This window comes from Prunus persica, chromosome G2, assembly GCF_000346465.2.
Source record: "Prunus persica cultivar Lovell chromosome G2, Prunus_persica_NCBIv2, whole genome shotgun sequence".
Lineage (NCBI taxonomy): Eukaryota > Viridiplantae > Streptophyta > Magnoliopsida > Rosales > Rosaceae > Prunus > Prunus persica.
In genome coordinates, this window is record NC_034010.1 from 5,253,719 (window position 1) to 5,270,556 (window position 16,838).

The 16,838-nt window shown below is 36.7% G+C and overlaps 1 protein-coding gene across 10 annotated transcripts in view; it reads left to right on the forward strand.

Annotated features, from left to right (window-relative positions):
- The window catches only part of LOC18785505 (putative disease resistance RPP13-like protein 1), a 90,276-nt gene continuing 73,728 nt past the window's right edge, over positions 291 to 16,838 (forward strand). For 2 of the 10 annotated variants that reach the window (XM_020556359.1, XM_020556367.1), the window contains exons 1-8: positions 291 to 3,847; positions 4,801 to 5,030; positions 5,243 to 5,540; positions 5,858 to 5,972; positions 6,073 to 6,282; positions 6,945 to 7,109; positions 7,318 to 7,459; positions 7,679 to 7,819. In XM_020556359.1, coding sequence (XP_020411948.1) covers positions 392 to 3,496 — 3,105 coding nt within the window. In that variant the 5' untranslated portion in view covers positions 291 to 391 and the 3' untranslated portion in view covers positions 3,497 to 3,847; positions 4,801 to 5,030; positions 5,243 to 5,540; ... (3 more) ...; positions 7,318 to 7,459; positions 7,679 to 7,819. Of the gene's footprint in view, positions 3,848 to 4,800; positions 5,031 to 5,201; positions 5,541 to 5,857; positions 5,973 to 6,072; positions 6,283 to 6,363; positions 6,429 to 6,516; positions 6,633 to 6,944; positions 7,110 to 7,317; positions 7,460 to 7,627; positions 7,820 to 7,936; positions 8,309 to 9,282; positions 9,401 to 16,838 lie in introns of those variants that run through there. The other 8 variants (XM_020556363.1, XM_020556360.1, XM_020556364.1 and 5 more) reach the window with 8 other exon arrangements.

Genomic DNA, 16,838 nt, shown 5'->3' on the forward strand with positions numbered 1-16,838 from the left:
AGCTAAATATTCGTACATATTCCAGGTTATTTTTATAACAATTACCAGCTTATACGATTCTTATGTATTGTTACATTGTAATCTTCTCGACTAAGCAATCTAACTAACTCAACAAATCACGACTAAGCAATCTTATAATAGGTACAAGTGCCTTTATATCCTATCAAACTTAATGGACGACAACTTTATGATGAGTCTAACCGTGTGGGTTCCCCACGATACAAACGCACTCGCTTGTCTTTTTGCAATAATATTCTCACTCGAAGACTCCAGGTCAATGATACTGAGAGCAACATAAATCTTAACTCAACTTCTCAACAGCCAAATCCTTTGCTGCAAAACTTGCCTCAAATCTCAACTCAAGTCCAACTCCTTTGCAAAGAATCAAAACATGGCTTTGGTTGGAGAGGCTTTTCTCTCTGCTTCCGTAGAGGTGCTGTGCGAGAAGATTAGTTCTCGTGAGTTCAGGGATTTGTTCCGGGGAAAGAAACTGGACGAGTCGCTTGTAAAGAAACTGAAGATAACGCTATTGAGCCTCAATGCAGTGCTTAATGACGCGGAGGAGAAGCAGTTCACGAACATTTACGTCAAAGAGTGGCTTGATGAGCTTCAAGATGCGGTCTTTGATGCGGATGACCTTCTGGATGAGATCAATGCTGAAGTTCTGCGATGCAAGGTGGAAGCTGATGTCAAAACTCAGGTGTTGAACTTCCTCTCTACTTCTCTTAATCCTTTTTATCAAGGCATGAATGGTAGGATCAAAGAGTTGTTTGATAGATTAGAACACCTTGCAAAACAAAAGGATGTGCTTGGCCTGAGAGAAGGTGTTGTTGGGGGGAAGATTTCTCGAAGAACTCCAACAACTTCCTTGGTGGATGAATCTTGTGTGTACGGTAGGGATGGAGATAAAGAAAAGCTGATGAACCTGTTGTTATCTGATGAAGCAAGCAACAAGGATGTATCTGTCATCACCATAGTGGGAATGGGCGGGGTTGGCAAGACAACCCTCGCTCAGCTCCTTTATAATGATGACAAAGTGAAAGAGCATTTTAATCTTAGAACTTGGGCTTATGTTTCGGAAGATTTCGATGTTACTAGGGTAACTAAAACCCTACTTGAGTCAGTCAGTTCAAAAGCTTATGATAATAAAGACCTGAGTTGTCTTCAAGTTGAGCTAGGACAACAAATAAAGGGCAAGAAATTTTTATTTGTGTTGGATGACCTTTGGAATGAGAACTATGGTGATTTGAGTCTCCTACAACGTCCTTTTGCATCCGGAGCAAGGGGAAGTAGGGTTATTGTGACAACACGGAACAAAAGTGTTGCATCTCTCGTGCGCACCGTTCCAATTCACTATTTGGAACAGTTGTCTGATGAGGATTGCTGGTTGTTACTTTCAAAACACGCCTTCGAAAATGGAAACTCAAGTGCACATCTAGAGCTGGAAGAAGTTGGTAAGAAAATTGCTTCTAAGTGCAACGGTTTACCATTAGCTGCGGAGACACTTGGAGGCCTCTTACGTTTCGACACAAATTATGAGGAATGGAATAGCATACTAAATAGCAATATTTGGGAGCTGCCTCCTGAAAAATGTAATACAATGCCAGCTCTAAGATTGAGTTACCATTATCTCCCAACTCATTTAAAACAATGTTTTGCTTATTGCTCAATTTTTCCGAAGGGCTATGAATTCCAAAAGGAAGATATAGTTCTACTATGGGTGGCAGAAAGTTTAATTCCACAAGCTGAGAGTGAGAAAAGAATGGAAGAGCTCACTAAGAAATATTTTGATGACTTATTGTCACAATCATTTTTTCAAAGATCAAGAACTTTTAAATCACATTTCACAATGCATGATCTCATCAATGACTTAGCTATGTCTCTGTCAAAGGAATCCTGTTTGAGATGGGAAGGGGGCGAATCACATGAAGTTTTGAAAAGAGTTCGGCATTTGTCGTATGCTAGTGGACAATTTGACTGTGCTGTGAAATTTGAGCCATTATATGAGGTTAAGCATTTGCGAACCTTCCTACCTCTTGGAAGAGAAAGGGGTACAGATTATATAAGTAAAAAGGTCTTACATGAGTTATTGCCAAATTTAACATGTTTACGGGTGCTAAAATTGTCAAACTATGGTAATATTGTTGAGTTACCCAATTCTATTGGTAATCTCATTCATTTGCGCCACTTGGATCTCTCTAATACTGCAATCAAAAGGTTGCCTGCCACAATTTGCACTCTCTATAGTCTACAAACATTACTATTGGTAGGTTGTGAGTCTCTTTTTGAATTGCCTGCAGACATGAGAAAATTGATTAACTTGAGGCATCTTGATTGTAGTGGAACTCAAATTGAAGAGATGCTGGTGAAAATGAGTAGACTAAAAAGTTTGAGAACATTGACTACTTTTGTTGTGGGGAAATCTACTGGATCGACTATTGGCGAATTGGGGGAGTTGTCCCATCTTGGAGGAAAACTTTCAAATTTGAAGCTTGATAACGTGGTTGATGGTAGTGATGCCTTGCAAGCTAATTTGAAGAACAAACAAGATCTCAAGGATTTAGAGTTGGCATGGGGCTCCAAAGATGCCGATCATTCTGAAAAGGTGAGAGATGTACTTGACAAGCTCCAACCTGGCATGAATTTGGAGAAATTGACCATCAAACGTTATGGTGGGACCAGCTTCCCAAACTGGTTGGGAGACTCTGCCCTCAATAAAATAAAAGTTTTGCGCCTCGAAGGTTGTCGTTATTGTTTCGAGTTGCCACCGCTTGGACAGCTACCTTCTCTTAAGGAGCTCAACATATGTAGGATGGAATTTCTTAGGACGTTAGGTCCTGAGTTCTATGGTCAGCCATTTCAGCCATTTCAATCGCTGGAGATGCTGGAGTTTAGGGAGATGGCAGAGTGGGAGGAATGGGTACCAAGTGGAAGTGAAGGTCCAAACTTTCCTCGTCTGCGGAGGTTGATTCTAAGTAGGTGTCCAAAGTTGAGAGGAAGCTTGCCTTGTGATCTGCCTTGCTTGAAGAAGCTTAGCGTGAAAGGGTGTAGGGTTTTACATGATCAAAGGGTCACTGCTACTACTAGTACTAGTACTAGTCTCAACTACAATTGTCTTGAAGAATTGGAAATAGAAGATGGATGCCAAACAGGTCTGTTATCATTACTAGAGACAAAGCTCCTGTCCCTACTTTATGTTGGACGTTGTAATGACATACAGTGCTTGCCCAACATCAATCGTCTTCAAAGTTTGACTCTCTGGCGTTGTCCAACGCTATTGTCGTTCCCTGAAGATGGCCTACCCACTTCGTTGACCTCACTTAAGATTAACAGTTGTTGGAGATTAGAATTCCTACCTCATGAGATGTTGGCCCAATTAACATCGCTCCGCTATTTGAGTTTAGAGAATAGCTGTGATTCAATGAGGTCCTTCCCCTTGGGCATTTTTCCCAAATTGACAACACTTATTATTAGGAATTGTGACTTTCAACTCTGACATCTTTGGATGGAAAGGGACTTGCACACCTTACTTCTCTTCGAGAACTATTTATTGCTGGGTGTGACAGTCTGGAATTCCTGCCAGGAGAGGCACTTCAACACCTCACTTCTCTTCAAACGCTATATATTTTCAGTTGTCCGAGTCTCCAATCCCTGCCAGAAGAAGGTCTGCCGCCATCTCTTTCTTATCTGGATATCCAAAATTGTTCTGGCCTGGAGAAAAGTTATCAGAATAAGACGGGACAGGATCATTGGGCCAGCATATCTCACATTCCATGCATCCGGATAAATGATGAAGTGATCATATCATGATATGACCTCTCTCTCACATACAGACAAACAAACTCAGGTCAGTTACGTACTTCAAATAACCGCTTTAACTGGTTTTCTTCTAATTCAATACCAAAACTGAAATTCACCATCCAAATAAACTGAAATACACATTTTAAACTATTTTTATGTCCACAAATTTGTTGAATTGCCCCAAATTTTCCATCTATTTGAGCTAGGAAACATTTCAAGCTCAATTTTGTTTCATTTTTTTGTTCTCCATTAGTATTTCATCTCATTTCTAATTGCATGCATTCCCAGATTTTTGTGAATTACATTGTCACTGCAGCTTTTCATCTCATCTCATGCTATTTTTTGACCAGAATCATTTTCCAGAGAACACACAAAAACTCAATCTGTTTTGAGGTTGTGTTAACTTGTCCCCTGTTTTGTAATGTTTTTTTTTTTTTCCTTCTAATGAAAGCATGTGTCTTATCAATTTGCATGTACCTCCTTTGCACAACCTCTAAGACGTGCTTTTGACGTTTGTAAGATTGTTCTTCTATTTGTTGTACTTTCTAAATGTAAAAATCAGGAGTAACAAAAACAATTTATTACCAGCGGTTATTGTATTATCTTACATACTGGCATACTGCCATGCACAAACATTACCAAATGGTTTTGTTCAACTGAAAAGATTGACATAGGAAATTTATTCAAATAGTATAAAAATCTATATATGCCATCTTCTTTCATACAATTTTCGAAAAGTGTTCATTCATCCCATTCTTTTCCAAAAATTAATGGAGGAAGTAACACTAGTCGCATGGTTCAAAGGAGGCAACTTTCCTTTTCCCTGTCTCCCTGGTCCAGCTGCTGCTTCATTACCTAGTAGCTTTATCTATATGATTGTGTAGATATGCATATAATATCTTATCTGCAAATGATTTTTATTTTTCCGGCCCACAAATCATTCCTTCAGCTACAAAGTTCTATTTGATGAGACTTGAAATGTTAGATGTGTACTTGCAGACTTGAGAAACTTTCCCATGTTTGGAGGTCAAAGCAACTTGTGTAGGCAACCATGCCCGAGGAGAGTTTTCCATTGTATATGGATTTTTGTTTTTCTACAAAAAAATTGCAGCAAAGAAGGGGAAGGAAATGTTCTCAAGGCGGAGCTCTAGCAAGAGACCAGCATTTGGACAATGCGGTAAACGGATCTCAATCTAACATAACAAGCATCACTGTCCATTCATGATTAGGTAATCTTTCATCATAAAAGTCCTTTATGAGTTTCCTTCCCTTCTGATGTTAGCCAACTCACTCCAGCCTTCCTTGAGTAATACGTACCACAAATTTGAGATACTGGGCAATAAACAAACAATTGGTCTGCACTCTCCCTGATTTATTTTGCTTCCCCATTGTTGTAATAGATAACATCCGTGCCTTCTCATCTGATTTACTCATTTGCCAGAGTGGGAGGAATGAAGACCAGAAGGCCGGTGTCCAGATTTTCCTCATCTCAAGGACCTGACTTTAGACAAGAGTCTGAAGCTAAGAGGAAGCTTGCCTTCTCATCTTACTTGCTTGAAAGACTTAGCTTGTCGTCCAGGTGTGGGGTTCTACACGATGAAAGGGCCATACTACATGGAATAATGTCTTGAATTAGAAATATATGATGGATGCCCAGGTCTGTTCTCATTACTAGAGACAAAGTTCCTGTTCGTGCTCCTATTTGATACGGTGCCATTTCCAATTCAAAAACTTTTCAGGTATGTTAAGAAAGTATTACACAACTAGATGTTTATGATTCAAATTCAAAACAAAGCACAAATTGGATTCATATAAATCTACCTATTTGCCGTGCCATTGATTATAACATTTGATAATTGAATATGTATCTTTCAGTGTCGTCCCCTTTAAGTTTTTAGCGTATCAATTAGTCTCTTTCATCTCTATTTTCTTGTACATACTTGTTGGTTGGAAATTAGTTTTCAGAAGGTACACGAGTTGGGGTTAACTAGAGAAATTAGTTTGTTCATATTCTAAGACGAATCTAACGATCCAATTCTTAATGTCATGAACTTAGGAGTATCTTGTTGAGCTGAGATATGCATGAAAATGGAAAGCAATCTAGTTGAAATCCTCACTGGCTTTTCAAAATCTGATGAGGAACAAAAGTATGAGAAAACACATGAATGAAGGTAAAATTCTGTTGATCCTTTTCTGTGCCTTTCACTTCCGTAAGGTTTGCTTTCTGCAATTATTCGATGCCTTCTCATCTGATTTACTCATTTGCCATAGTGGGGAGGAATGAAGACCAGAAGGCCAGTGTCCAGACTTTCCTCATCTCAAGGAGATGACTTTAGACAAGTGTCTGAAGCTAAGAGGAAGAACGACCCTATCATCTTCCAACAAACTCAAGAACACTGCATGCTATGATGAGTTGAAGTTGAAGATTTAGAGAAAGAATGAAATCTGTAGCAGAAAACATAGGGCTGAGATCTCTCCAAGGTATTGCCCCACTCTCCCCCAACCTCTGTTCCTTGTATTTGAGAATTCACAAGGTCCCTTGAACTCACTTCTCTTCAACAGATACATATTTATGGCTGTCTGAGTCTCCAATTCCTGCCACAAGACTCTTTGTTTTCTGAGTAAAGGTATGAGAATAATTAGATTTATTTTTATGAAGCTGCAATAATTAGATTTAATTAAAGCCAGTAGAATTAATTTCTCCTTTGGATTTAGGAGCATCTTGTTGAGCTGAGGTATGCATGGGAAGTAAAAGCACTCAAGTAAACGTCCATATTAAAAAGCTATTAGAAGAAGCAGGCTTTTCAAAATTTGATCTGGAACAATTGAAGGTAAGGCTTGTCTGTGTTCTTTCTCTGCGCCTTTAACTTCTGAAGGACTCTAAAACATTACTTGCTCAAAATGGAACAACAGCAATAGTTCATTAGCATTTTCTTTTTCTGTAAAAAAGAATCTTGCCTTGAATTGCAAATTAGATTTTATTGGTATTAAACTTGATAAATTCTGATAATTCTGTCACTTTGTTTCTCACTGGGGCTGGTCCTTATCGGTATCCAAGAGCATGCTGATCACAACTTATGTCTGTCTAGTCTCAAATGCTGAATTATTAGTCACTCTGCACGATAAACAGTTCTCATTTGCAGGTTTCTTTCATGTCACTGCCCGAGGAGAGTTTACTGTTGTATATAGATTTTTGTTTTTCTACAAACAAATTGTGGCAAACAAAGGGGAAGGAAATCTTCTCCAGGTGGTGATCTAGCAACAGACCAGCATTTGGACAATGTGGTGAAGACGTCATTTATTATTAGGTAATCTTTCATCATAAAATTCCTTTCTGTAGGTAATAACTTGAAAACGTCATTTATGAATTTAATTTGAGATGGATGAAAATGTATACACATACTTGTTGGTTGGAAATTAGTTTTCCGAAGCTACATGAGTTGGGGTTAACTACATGAGTTTGTTCATATCCTAAGATGAATCTAACGATCCAATTCTTAATGTCTTGAACTTCAGAGTATCTTATTGAGCTGAGATATGCATGAAAATGGAAAGCAATCGAGTTGAAATCCTCATTGTGCAATCGAGTTGAAATCCTCATTGTATAGCTATTAGACTTGGCTTTTCAAAATCCGACGAGGAACAAAAACACATGAAGGTAAAATTCTGTTGATCCTTTTCTGTGCCTTTCACTTCCGAACTACAGTTCCATTTCATTAGAATTGTTTTCTTTGTTGTATCTCTAGACTCTTTGCATAAGATTCCCAATGGGAACTACCCCAACTTGACCCAATTTGGCATGCATTGTGTATTTTGAGATTTCAAGGTAACTGCTGCTAATGGAAGAAAACTAAAGCCTATTGCATGCTCTTTTAAGGTAGAATGACCTTGTCATCTTCCAACAAACTCAAGAAATGCATGCTCTGGTGAGTTGAAGTTGAAGATTTCGAGAAGGAATGAAAGCTGTAGCAGAAAACATAGGGCTGAGATCTCTGCTCCACTCTCTCACAAAAGAAAAGTAAGTTTGCACCTTTGTTTATATTCTTAGCACTAGACCGTTGCTTGGAACCATCCATCTTAATCTTTCTGATAATGCTCCCAATTTCCTAGATTCTGAAATATTAGAATTTATCAGAGCTATCTTGTCCTGCAGATAGTTCATTTGTGTTTGGAGGGGCGGCCTTGGAAAAGCTCTCTTTGTGTTGATGAAGAATTCTTCATCTCAAACAAGATAAACTGATGTTAAACCCTGGGAGGCACGTCCTTGTTTGGTTTTCTTGCAAGAAAACTTTATCGGATGATGATGAAGTTGTTGAAAGTTACTTTCTATGTAATGCCATATGCAGCCAGTTTGTTGGCCTTTGTCTATGAATCCTTCAGAGACAGCCATGGATTGTGTACTTAAACCTGTTAAAGCTTGTATTGTTGAAGTTCAATTTCCTCTTGTCCTGCATTGAAAGATTATAGCTTTATCTATGAATCCTTCAAGGACAGCCAGTTTGATACTTGTGGGAACCTAATTAAACCAAAACCCTAGGTCAATTAATTAGGCCAATCAATTTGGGAATTATTTGACCTAATTAGGAGTTACCTAACCTAATTGGGAATTACCTAATCAAATTGGGGGTTACTTGATCCCCAATTTAATTAGGGATTCGGTTCATCCATAATTCCTAAATGCACCAACCCCACCAACCACACCAACTACACCAACCCCACCTACCTCTCCAAAGGCCACTATAAATACCTGGTTACACACAAGGATGAGGTACGTCTAAATTCCTACTAAAACTCTGCAGAAATTATTTCTCAAGAACCCTAGCCACTTCCTCTCTTTCTCTCTCTCACACAAGGCTCCGGCCACCACACACGGCTCCGGCCACCCGGTTTTCCTTGAAATACCCTACCTAACTTAGGCATCGGAGGGCCTTTGGCCAACACCCCCCGGGTGTGGTCCTTTTACTCCGATCTGTTTTGCAGGGAGAAAGAGAGAAGCAGAGAAGACGAAGGAATCTTTGGCGAATATTCTCCCGTGAGATTATTTGCACAAACAATACTGATTGTTGTTTCCAACAAAAGCTTTGTCTATACACATTATAGCATATTCGTTGAATGTTACATATATTCAATGTTTCCATACATTTCAAGAATTTTGGCAAGCAAACGCTCATTGAAGTTCAATATGAAATCTTCTGAGGTTGTCTAAGCTATGGGATGAGCTGCTCATGTTTCCATTATTTCCATGTTCTGTTTTTATAGATTGTTATGACCCTTCCCCTCCTTGTTACCATGAAATCTTGTTATGCCTTCACTTAAACAAATTAGAAGACACTTTGGAGTTAGAATTTTTTTTTCTTTGTTGTATCTCTAGACTCTCTGTGTAAGATTCACTTGTTAATTCTTAGGGAATAACAATTTTACATTCTATTTAAATTTACAACGGAAGAAAACTAAAGCGCATTGCATGCTCTTTTATGGTAGAATGACCTTATCATCTTCCAACAAACTCGAGAAATGCATGCTCAGATGTGTTGAAGTTGAAGATTTCGAGAAAGAATGAAAGCTGTAGCAGAAAACATAGGGCTGAGATCTCTCCAAGGTATTGCTCCACTATTTATAATAACACCTAAAATTTGAATAGGTAAATTTTTTATGTGCTTGTGTTTGATGTTTATGAAGGACATCACCGCTGAACAACGACGAATCAACTCTAATAGATCGTAGTGACCCATTATTCAACGAATTTGATAGGATGCACGGACCAACTGAACATCACCGCTGAACAACGACGAATCAACTCTAATAGATCGTAGTGACCCATTATTCAACGAATTTGATAGGATGCACGGACCAACTGAATGATTTATGTTTCTATTAGACGAAGCCTAATTGTTATGAAGACTAATGATCAGGTAAAGTTTTCTAGCTTCAGTTTTATTATTATTATTTTTTTGTTCATGTCCACCGATGAGCTCTTACTATGTCCACTGATAATTGAAATGAAAATTTGCTTGGTTTCATTCTTGCATGAAATTTGAACACATGTTAATTTTACGTCTTTTCCCTATTTAGAAATTTTCATAGACATTTGATAAAGTATCAAATTTTGAGTTATGTGAAGAAGCAATGACTTTTACCATTTAAAATGGGTAGTTTATGGTGAATTATGTTTTAACAGAGATTCATCGATTATATCACAGGCTAATGCAGCATTTCCAGCAGCCAGTTGTTGTTTCCATTACCAGTAATGATTTCCAGCAGCACTCATCATTTTCAGTAGCACCCACTTTTTCGGAATGTTATGTTCTAGTGTTTTACTGGTTATTAAGATATGAGCTCAACTGGTTATTAGGTGCACGATTTTGTAAACATTTGTAACTAAAGGATACTTGAAGCACTTTGTTGGAACAGAGTGATTAGAAAGTAGAGTGTAAAAAAGTACATTGCAGCTAATCATATTTCGAACGGTTGGAGAATATTAAAGGGTACACTAACATTTGAACTACTCATAATTCCACACACAAAATAAAATTTGATTGCAAAGCATTTTTTGTGCTCCCTCTTAGCAATACCACGATCTCCCCAACCAACTGAACAACGGTAGCCACAATCACTCGGTCGTATTGGTCAGCTTATTCTTAGTAGGTCTCACGTGCTTATGGTCATTCATGTCCCCAGTGATATAGACGAAATAAATATTCAGCAATATTTAGAATTTTATTATATATAAATAAACCATAAACCATTTACTAAACAATGTATAGCACATGTTATGTTACTTTTGACTCACGTGTCAATTTTTTTAGAAAAAGTACGCCAGCTCTTTAATGTGAACATACATGATAATGGGGCTTTACTGATTCTCAACGTTCTGTGATATTGACTACTTATTGAATAATATTTCGATATTTGCAAAATATAATCTTAGACAAAAGGAACACATGACAACTTGCAATACATAGTCCCAATAATTTTATATGAAGCAAATGAAACTGATATTTGTGTTATTTTAAATTAGATAATGACATTAAGGGAATATACTTCTAATTTGTGCAATACCACAATCACCCCCAACCAACTGAACAATGGTAGCTGCAATCACTTAGTCATATCGGTCGGCTTCTTCAGAGAAGCTTTGACGTGCTTATGCTCATTCATGTCACCACCCTCATCTAGTATCTCTCTCACAACATCAAGGGACACATAGTCCCAATTATAACTTGTATGAGTAGTTGCCGCAAATGCTCGGAATTTTTCGAATCCTTCGTTGAATGCCAACTCCAATTCACTGTGGTGCTCTTCGCATCACATATGGTTCATTAAACAACATTTAATTTCATCATTCATTACTGTATCCAACTCCTCAGCTTTCAGCTTCCTTTTATGACTCAGCTTCAAGTACTTGTTCTTTTGGGAGAACACTTTGTTCACTCTAATGTTAAGATCAGCTAAAATGGCCTCGTCTTCAACACATTTCTCGTGCCATGAATTGATCAGTCTGGAATTATAATCTAGCTTGCTACTGACTGCATGTATTGCCTCTAATGGATCATCGGAGTCTTCCTCACTCCCAAATGATGTTGAAAATGAAAGGGGTCGGCGAGTACAACGTGAAAATGGAACCTGCGACTCCAATTTTTCATCTTCGATTGTGTTGTTGGCGCTTGAAGAGGTTGACATGCTTGAATAATCCTATTTGTTTTGGGAGGATGAGGATTGCATATGCAATTTCGTTTGAGAAAGGGAACATAGCTTTATAGACCAACATACTAGGGGTGGGCACGATTCGGTTTGGATCGGTTTTTACCTCAAATTAGAACCGATCCGGTACTATTCATCCGGTTTGGTTTGGTTCGGTTTTAATAAAAAAATTTCAAAAACTGTTCAGTTCGGTTTGAACCGGTTTCAGTCCAGTTTCGGTTTCGGTTCGGTTGAACCGGATTATAAAAATTATTTTTTTAAATTATTTTTTAATACAATTCTCAACTGAAATATTATTTTTTTACTTGAAAATTAACAAATTATTCAATTTCATATAAAAAATAAATATTAAAGTGAGAAAAGAGAGATATTTTGACATTGAACTTGGATAAATATTAGGTTTCTTATAGTGAAATTAAAAATATAGCATTAAATATAAATATATATTGAAATTATATATATTTTTAGTTTCACCGGTTCGGTTCGGCCCGGTTCGGTTTTTGAAGACATGGAACCGGATCCGAAATCGGTCCAAATCGGTCCAGTTCGATTTTTGACCGGTTTTTGACTTTTTGGTCAACTCGGTTTTTTTCCTGGTTTGGTTCGGCTTGGATTTCCGTTTCGCAGGTTTGAGTGCCCACCCCTACAACATACCAAAGCTTGTGTGTAGTCAACATATGTACTTTCTTTCAATTTTAAAAAAAGAGGTGTCAGGTTTTGCTTTTCAAGCATTTCAACCTCACACTCTCCTTACACCACTGTTAGTGGTTGAAAGAAACTCAATGGAAGTGACATCTAGTTAGTGAACCCAACCAAACTAACCAAACTAGTTAGGATTAAACTTAGATTGTATCAAACCAAAAATTAATTTATACATTGTCAACCAAATGTTTTTTTGGCGGGAACCCTTTTATTGGTATTACTATCACCCCCTTCATAGAAATTCTCCCTCCACAAAAAACTCACTCTTCCACTGAATCTGTCTCCATCTATTGAAACTCTCTCCTCCACATAAACTCTCTTCCCCCATAGAATGGATTTACTAACCAAGTTTGATGTGAGCATAATAACCACCTCTCCAAACAAAGACCGCCTTCGAAACGCAAGTAGTCACCAGACAAGCAATGTCACATTCCTAGACAGAATGACCATTTTGTTGGAAGTTTTGAGTCTGAAAGAGTTCTTGCTTTTTGGAAGGAGAGGCATCTTCAACTTGGTGATGAAATCCAAAGGGCAAGGGCACGTTTGGAATTTGTTGAATGCCAAATTAAAGATGACAAAAGGCAGGCCAATCTGGATAGGACGAAGTTGCAGCGCATGAAGCGTAGACACAAACGAATTCGGAGTGTAGCAGTTCAAAAATACAAGAACTCATCTAATGCAGTGGAGTCAAAGAAGCGTGTGATGCAAGCTGGATTCGACTACTTCCGATCCTATGCAAAACTTGTTGTACCCAGGTTTGATTGGTCATCTATTATCGTTTCTGACGTTAACAAATATACTCAGAAAGGGAAGTAACCATTTTGGTTCTCGTGTTTGAGCAGAGGTAAATAAGTGGAATTGGAATTTTTGTTAAACTCTGCTTCAAACCTATTTTGATGCTTACTACTATGGAAGATTTCAACCTTAATATTTTGATGTCTTTAATTACGATAACATGAGATGCAAAGTGCCCATCTACTTCAGTCATATGTTGCTGCCATGTCCATTTTTTATTTATCACGTATCAGATTTGGACATGGTTGCATCATATGCAATGTTGTCTTTATTTATTATATGTTAGGGCAAGGTTTATGGAAAAGCATTTGTGAGTGCGTTTGTGACAAGGTTATGGCATTATTATGTACCACTTATATATTGTTTTTTGTACTGGTTCATCTCCTACTATTGCTTTCTTTCTTTATATTATATGTTTGTAGAATCCCTCTCAAATTTAACATATACTGTGAAAAAAATGCAGAGTGAATGTCTAATCACTCATATAGACTAGGACAAATATTCATTAATATTTTAAAATTGCTTGACTGGTGTGAGGTTTTTTAGAAAAAGTATGGCATTATTTTATGTGATTGGACATGAGAGAAAATATATTATTGATTCCCAATGCGGCGTCATATAGACAACTTATTGAATACCTCTGACATGTTCAAAACCCTAGGCGCAGTTGCATATGGACAACTTATTCAAAACCCTAGGCGCAGTTGCATATGGACAACTTATTGAATACCTCTGACGTGTTCAAAGCCCTAGGCGCAATTGCAATGATGGCTTCAAAGCATGTGCAATTATTATATATGTACATTATTACAACAAAACAGATAATTTTACATCCTTATATATGAAAGGAAACTAATTCGTGTATTACAAATTATATAATGAATATTAAGGAAATATACTTGTTAAAGTGAACAAAAGTATATACTTAGGGTTAAGAGCAAAGTGAGTCATGTAAAAATAATTTGGATTTTTTCATTGCGAAATGGATGATTTATAGGTTCCCCTAGTTTTATAACATCACAAGGAGGCCGGAGTAATTTTCGGGGCATTTTTAGGATTTTCCTACTATTTATTACATTTTTTCAAAGATTTTTGCACTAAAAATGTCAAAATAATTGTAAGAGGACACCTGGCACGATCTCAGCCCGTCACCTTTCACCACTTGCACAAGTGTACGTCAGTCAACATGGCCACATCCTTGCCTTTTACCATAAATTATTATTTTATTACTTTTTCTTAGAAAATTCATAATTAAATACACAAAAATTAGAAAAATGATCCAAAAATTGCTACGAACTCATTGAGACTCCATCTCCCTTGTTGAATTCCCCGATTCATGGTTATGTATTTTAAAAAATAATTCCGAACATTAACGGGAGATGCTTGTTGAAGTAAGTAATTGAATATAAAGTTAACAAACAATATACTTAGGGTTAAAAGGAAAGTGAGTTATGTAAAACAATTTGGATTTTTTTCATTGTGAAACGAATGATTTATAGGTTCCCATAGTTTTATAACGTCATAAGGAGGCCGGAGTAATTTTCATGGCATTTTTAGGATTTTCCTACTATTTATTACCTTTTTTCGAAGATTTTTGCACTAAAAAAGCCAAAATAATTGCAAGAGGACACCTGGCACGATCTCAGCCCATCACCTTTCACCAATTGCACAAGTGTACGTCAGTCAACATGGTCACATCCTTGCCTTTTACCATAAATTATTATTTTATTACTTTTTCTTAGAAAATTCATAACTAAATACACAAACATTAGAAAAATGATCCGAAAATTGCTACGAACTCATTAAGACTCCATCTCCCTTGCTGAATTCCCTGATTCATGGTTACGCATTTTAAAAAATAATTCCAAACATTAACGGGAGATGCTTGTTGAAGTAGGTAATTGAAGTTAAAGTTAACAAACATATATACTTAGGGTTAAAAGGAAAGTGAGTTATGTAAAACAATTTGGATTTTTTCATTGTGAAACGGATGATTTATAGGTTCCCCTATTTTATAACGTCACAAGGAGGCCGGAATAATTTTCGGGGCATTTTTAGGATTTTCCTACTATTTATTACTTTTTCTCAAAGATTTTTGCACTAAAAAAGCCAAAATAATTGCAAGAGGACACCTGGCACGATCTCAGCCCATCACCTTTCACCACTTGCACAAGTGTACGTCAGTCAACATGGCCACATCCTTGCCTTTTACCCGAAATTATTATTTTATTACTTTTTCTTAGAAAATTCATAACTAAATAAACAAAAATTAGAAAAATGATCAGAAAACTGCTACGAACTCATTGAGACTCCATCTCCCTTGCTGAATTCCCCGATTCGTGGTTACGTATTTTAAAAAATAATTTCGAACATTAACGGGAGATGCTTGTTGAAGTAGGTTATTGAAGTTAAAGTTAACAAACATATATGCTTAGGGTTAAGAGGAAAGTGAGTTATGTAAAACAATTTGAATTTTTTCTTTACGAAATGGATGATTTATAGGTTTCTCTAGTTTTATAATGTCACAAGGAGGCCGGAGTAATTTTCGGGGCATTTTTAGGATTTTCCTACTATTTATTATATTTTTTCAAAGATTTTTGCACTAAAAAAGCCAAAATAATTGCAAGAGGACACTTGGCGCGATCTCAGCCAATCACCTTTCACAACTTGCACAAGTGTATGTCAGTGAACATGGCCACATCCTTGCCTTTTACCCTAAATTATTATTTTATATTTTTTCTTAGAAAATTCATAACTAAATACACAACAATTAGAAAAATGATCCGAAAATTGCTACGAACTCATTGAGACTCCATCTCCCTTAATTCCCCGATTCATGGTTATGCATTTTAAAAAATAATTCCGAACATTATCGGGATATGCTTGTTGAAGTAGGTTATGCTTGTTAATGTTAACAAACATATATACTTAGGGTTGAGATGAAAGTGAGTTATCTAAAATAATTTGGATTTTTTAATTGCGAAATGGATGATTTATAGGTTCTCCTAGTTTTACAACGTCACAAGGAGGCCGGAGTAATTTTCAGGGCATTTTTAGGATTTTTTTTACTATTTATTACCTTTTTTCAAAAAATTTTGCACTAAAAAAGCCAAAATAATTGCAAGAGGACACTTGGCGCGATCCTAGCCCGTCACCTTTCACCACGTGCACAAGTGTATGTCAGTCAACATGGCCACATCCTTGCCTTTTACCCTAAATTTTATTTGATTACTTTTTCTTAGAAAATTCATGACTAAATACACAAAAATCACAATAATGTTGCGAAAATTGCTACGAACTCATTGAGACTTCATGTTCCTACTTAATTCCCTGTTTCATGGTTTCGCTACATTAGTATTTTATTATTATTTACCCTAAACTATTATTATTATTATTATTATATTACCTTTTAGCCTGTACATTTGTTAATTATATTTACTCCAAATTTTTATTTTTATTTTTATTTTTATTTTGCGTGCGAATAAACAATTTCTGGTGCTAATCAGTTTCTCTCTTCTTCAATTTGTTAATTTTTTTTTTCTTTTTTAGGGTTAAGGGATGTTTTGAAAAATAAAATAGAAATATACAAGCCATCCATTATACAACATCAGCAAAAAATTATTCAAAGTCATTCACTGTTCAAGTTTAGCTTAAGAAACGTGTAACCAAATCATTTTGGATATGATAAGTGGGAAAATGTCATTCCCAAGCATCGATGAAAAGACACCTACTCACTCCATACATGCCTTTTCGTTTACCAAATATTAAGATTGCAGTTGTGCAAAATATCTGTGTCAGTAAAATGTCATTCGTAGCCGTCTATGATGCCAGTAATCATT